We start from the raw sequence: 5,251 nt of genomic DNA, 5'->3' as shown, positions 1-5,251 counted from the left end.
GCAGTAGAAGATATAGGTTTCGAGAGTCTTCTTCATTTCAATTTGACCTTTATTCCAGCAAAGCTTGCATATGAGATACTAGATAATTTTGATATTGATACATGCGGAGTAAAGTTCAGACGAGGAATACTACATATCGGCGATGATGATGTCCATGCCACGCTTGGTTTACCAAATGGTCATTTGAAATTTGAAAGGAATGGACATCAAAAGTTGGACAAATTCATCAAAGAGATTGCTGAATCTTGTAACCGAGCTAGAAAAAATATGGGTCCTGATATGTTTATGGAAAAAATGTTAAGTGATGTTGAAGATGGGGAAATGTTCAGGAAGATTTTCTTGATTTTATTCGACACAATCTTGATTAACCCCTCTGGAGACGGATACTTGACAACACAGATTGAAGAGGTAATCGATGACATTGATAATGTCAAAGATTATAATTGGTGCGGTTATGTGATTGATTCTCTCCTTCATGCCCACAAGGTTTGGGCTAAAGACAAGAGCAAACCATTCACTGGACCTGTTTCATTTCTGGTGGTAAGTAACTAAAATATATATTCTTGAATTAATCTGTTTTAAATATGAAGTATTATTTAGAAGTGATGAACTAATGCTAAGTTTCATTTTGTAGCCATGTTATGCTGATAGGATTGTTCTTCAATCACGGCTCGTCACAAGAACATTCCCAACAATCAAGGGCTGGACAAGCAAACTGCTAAACAAAAGACAGAAAATGGAGCTTAAGCCTGGGCCATTTGGAAGAGGCATTAAGGAGGGTATTTTCAATCCCCAAAGAAGCAATCTGTTTGAATTGGGTGCAAAGCATGACATTGCCAGCTCATCTTGCATAAAAGGAAGTGATATCTCTCCTGCTGCAAAACGTAGAAAGCATTTTTTCAAAGTTATGGGAATTGCAGCTGATGCACTAAGTGAACTTATGAAGAACATAGAAGAAGATGCAGAAGATGTCAAGAAAGATGCATGCTCTAAAGTTGCAGCCAAATGCTCTTTGAAAATGATGGGCGTGCAACAGATGGGACAAGAAGAAGATGGCATTGAAATCCAAAACATGTCTCAAGCAATGCAAGATGACGACGTTGATGATCCAGAATTTATCGCTGCAGTTGAGAAAGTAATGAAGGTGGCAGAGCTAAGAAAAAGATGGGAAACTGAAGGTCCTTCGTTTGATTTAGGATTTGAGATTGGAGGAAGGAACGTAAGTGGATGAATGGCTTCTTGGTTGAAAAATTGGATGTTGTAGTATGGGAACTTTGTTTTGTTGTGTTGTAATTCATATAAACAATGGGATGTAACTAACTGACTTATTTTGTTTTGTATTTGGGGATGAACTAAACTTATTTTGTTGTAAAATATGAAATGGTTTTTGTAACTAACATGTTCTATTTAGGCAATGGAGAACAGTTGTTCATTGGGTAATGTTTGTATTGTTGTTTATAATTGACAGGTTGATAATACACCGTCAAGGGACATATATCCCGGGAACTATATCTTCGAGGCTGTACAATTCATGCCCATAGATGATGTGAATAAGGTAAAATTTTACATTGCTGAATAATACACCGTTAAGTCTGTTTGAAGTAATATTTCAGTATAATGAAGTAATTGTTGTACTGAATGAACTATTTTTTTACGTTGTCCTTTATTAACTCTGTTTGAAGTAATATTTCGGTATGATGAAGTAACTTTCATTCTGAATGAACTATTTTTTATATAATACTACTGGCAGGGTCTTAATGTACAAATGGGAGATGTTACATCGCCATCAAACTTCAGTGTTGACGCAGGCCTTATGGATAACTTAAAAGCTAATATAATGGAGAAGGTAAAATCTGAATTTTTAGAAGTATACATCTCAAACAATGAAATAGTTTGTCTTTGGAATAAATAATTTTCTAAATCAATACCAGGATTTTAATAAATTATGTGTTGTTCAACATGGATCAAATGTGAGATTGCATATAGATGATGAGCCAAAGGATGATGGTACCAAGGTATAAATCTAAATTACATGATTAAAAATCTTTATCACCCTACTACACACAACATACAACCTTGTGACATGATCCATTTACTTGTTTGATCCATGTTTACAAATGTCAAACCTAACAAGCACTGCATACTTTTTACTTCATTATATTAATAATTTGGTTCATTACGTAGAAGATCCAGTTCATTATGAATTAACTATCTTATTTAATGAAGTATTTTGTTATGTTATTCTACATCCAGAATCTTAGTATAAAAAATGGCAGATATTACACAGCCATCAAAGTTCAGTGTTACCTTGCCTCTTATTATCTCTCTTTAAAGTAATATTTCAGTATTATGAAGTAATTGTCGTACTGAATGAACTATTTTCTACCTTACCTTTTATTAACTCGGTTTGAAGTAATATTTCAATATAATGAAGTAACTGTCGTACTGAATGAACTATTTTTTACCTTGCATTTTATTAACTCTGTTTGAAGTAATATTTCAGTATGATGAAGTAACTGTCATTCTGTATGAACTGTTTTTTATATAAATCTAAATTACATGATTAAAAATCTTTATCACCCAACTACACACAACAAATGTCAAACCTAACAAGAACCGAATACTTTTTACTTCATTATATTTATAATTTGGTTCATTATGTAGAAGATCCAGTTCATTATGAATTAACTATATTATTTAATGAAGTATTTTGTTATGTAATTCTACTTCCAGGATCTTAGTATACAAATGGTAGATATTACACAGCCATCAAAGTTCGGTGTTGATGCTGGACTTATCGAAAACTTAAGAGTTAATCTAACGGAAAAAGTAAAATAACAATTTGAGAAGTATACATCTTAAATAATGAAGTATCTTGTCCCTGAAATGGATCATTTTCTGAACCACTACCAGAATTTGAATACACCGTGTGTTGATGAGCATAGATCCAATGCGAGATTTCATAAAGATGATGGAACCAAGGTACAAATCTAATTTACATAATTAAAAATATTTATTCCCCTACTACACACAACATAAAAGCATTGAAATGATCCTTTGCTTTTATTGATATATGTGTATGATTGTCATACTCAAACAGCAGTGCATACTTTGTACTTCATTATATTTACAATTTAGTTCATTATGTAGAATATTAATGTGGATGCGGAAATTCAGTCAGTGTTGAATGCTTATAAGGATATAGACATGGATGATGATTTCATGGAAAGTTGTTTGGTTGGTAAGCCAGTGTCAACTGAGCTCATTGTTTACAACGCCAACAAGGTAAGCTTGTGCAAAGTCATAGATAATTTGAAGTTTGTTCTTAATATGATGAAGCTATAATAATTGATTTATTTATTGCAAACAATAGATCAAAACTTTGAAGGAACGGATAGATGTACGTACTAGAAATGAGAAAACTGTGTCTCATGCGTTGAGATCTCCATTCAATGAACAAGCAGTTAAGATTACAAACAAGCTCAGTAAAGATGAAAAAGAATCATATTACTGGATTCTTACAACACATAAAACAGAAGAGTATGATTTCTAAATTGCTTTCTAACATTGTATCGCATTATTTTTACTAGTATGTGAAATTCTAACATATATTAAAAAATATGCAGACTTGAACTTGTTTATGACGATGACGTTGTAAAAGTTACAAAGATGGAAATGTGTTCCTTGATACCTAGGAAATTAATTGTGGTTGGCGTTATAGATGCATGGGCTTCCTACCTCAACAATATGGAAGAATTCCGATCACTGTACTCATCAAGACGACTATTTTTCACCACTTATCCTTGTGTAAGTAAAAATTATTTAAATTAAATAATATTAATTGTTGTGAAAATCCTAACTATGTTAATATACAGTTGTATACGATTGTTACAAAACCTCAAAACATGGATGTCAGCAAAATCATTGCAAACTTCTGCACCAACTTGGACAGAGAGGTGAAGGAAATACCGAATTTCAAATGGGAACATGTGGACACGGTACAAGCATCATTCTGAAGTGTCTTAATTTTTTATAAAGTAGTAATTTGAAAAAAGGAAGTTAAAGCTATACTGTATAAACCTATAAAGTAGTTAATTGCCAAAATGAAGTAATAAAACTTAATAGTGAAGTAATAGACTATAAATATGAACTATCTATTTACTGTTTTGTACTCAGCTGTTGTGTTGTTTCATATTCTTCAGATATTTAACAATACTTCATTCTCCCAGTTTTTTACTTCACTCGAGTGATCTTTTACTTCATTACATAGGTCTTTTTCCCCATATGTGCGAATGAGCATTATTATGGTATTTGCTTTTGCTTCAAAAGAAATGGAATTGCTGTACTAGATAACTCTGAAAATGGCGACGACAATGATCTCACAACCAATTATAGTGACATTCCAGAGACGCTGGTTTGTATTTTTCACATATGATTTAATTTTATTACACTTACATATGATACACAACTAAAAATAACATATATTTTATTATACATGCAGAGATCATATTTTTGTCAATTCCTCACCAACATTGGTCTTCACAAACAGTGCAAGACAATATCCAATGCTAAAATACAGAGATTCAAAATGCCATGGAGAACTTCTGAAAATGTTGAAGACTGTGGAGTATTTCTAATGCGCCACATGGAAACATACAAGGGTGAGCGCGAAGGTTGTTGGAACTGTGGTTTAAAAAAATCAAGTTCAGGTGTTCTCCAAAGCTTGAGGGCCAAGTATTGCTCTGCATTGATGTTAGCAAATAACAGCCATAAAAGCTTCAACAACAAACAAGTTACCGAAGCATACTATAAGGAGGAAAGCAATAGCCATGTAATAGATGTTGAGAAAATGATTGCAGCATATTTAAAGAAAAAATGAAGATTTTAGCAGATTAAGTTTTGATATATACATAGATCTATTTTGAGCAATTCAAAATAAAGTACTTCGCTTATTAATGTTGTTCTATATTAGATTTAAATGTTGCATTGGATAATAGATATAGTTCATTGGGTAGTTAATTTGTACAATGAAGTAATAAATTATAATAATGAAGTGGAAATCTATAATAATGAAGTATCAGACTTTGATTATGAAGTATCTATTTACTGCGTTGTATGGGTTTATGGTTTAAATTTAACTGCTGTGATCAAAGTTCAGTGTTACCTTGCCTTTTATTATCTCCTTTTGAAGTAATATTTCAGTATTATGAAGTAATTGTCGTACTGAATGAACTATTTTCTACCTTACCTT

The 5,251-nt window shown here is 32.3% G+C and overlaps 1 protein-coding gene across 1 annotated transcript; it reads left to right on the top strand.

Annotated features, from left to right (window-relative positions):
* The first annotated feature begins 1,765 nt into the window (after positions 1–1,765).
* Positions 1,766–4,879, top strand: LOC148924324 (uncharacterized). The gene is made up of 8 exons (XM_089058343.1): positions 1,766–1,846; positions 1,932–2,015; positions 3,151–3,285; positions 3,374–3,540; positions 3,627–3,807; positions 3,876–3,998; positions 4,271–4,414; positions 4,502–4,879. The coding sequence occupies exons 1-8, from the start codon at positions 1,766–1,768 to the stop codon at positions 4,877–4,879; spliced, it is 1,293 nt and encodes a 430-aa protein (XP_088914469.1).
* Positions 4,880–5,251: the final 372 nt, after the last annotated feature.

Source organism: Salvia hispanica, chromosome 5 (assembly GCF_029641045.1).
Source record: "Salvia hispanica isolate PSC_SH4W2 chromosome 5, Shi_PSC_v1, whole genome shotgun sequence".
Taxonomy (NCBI): Eukaryota; Viridiplantae; Streptophyta; class Magnoliopsida; order Lamiales; family Lamiaceae; genus Salvia; species Salvia hispanica.
Note: the sequence above shows the minus strand (reverse complement) of the source record. Positions and strands in the feature narration are given on the sequence as shown.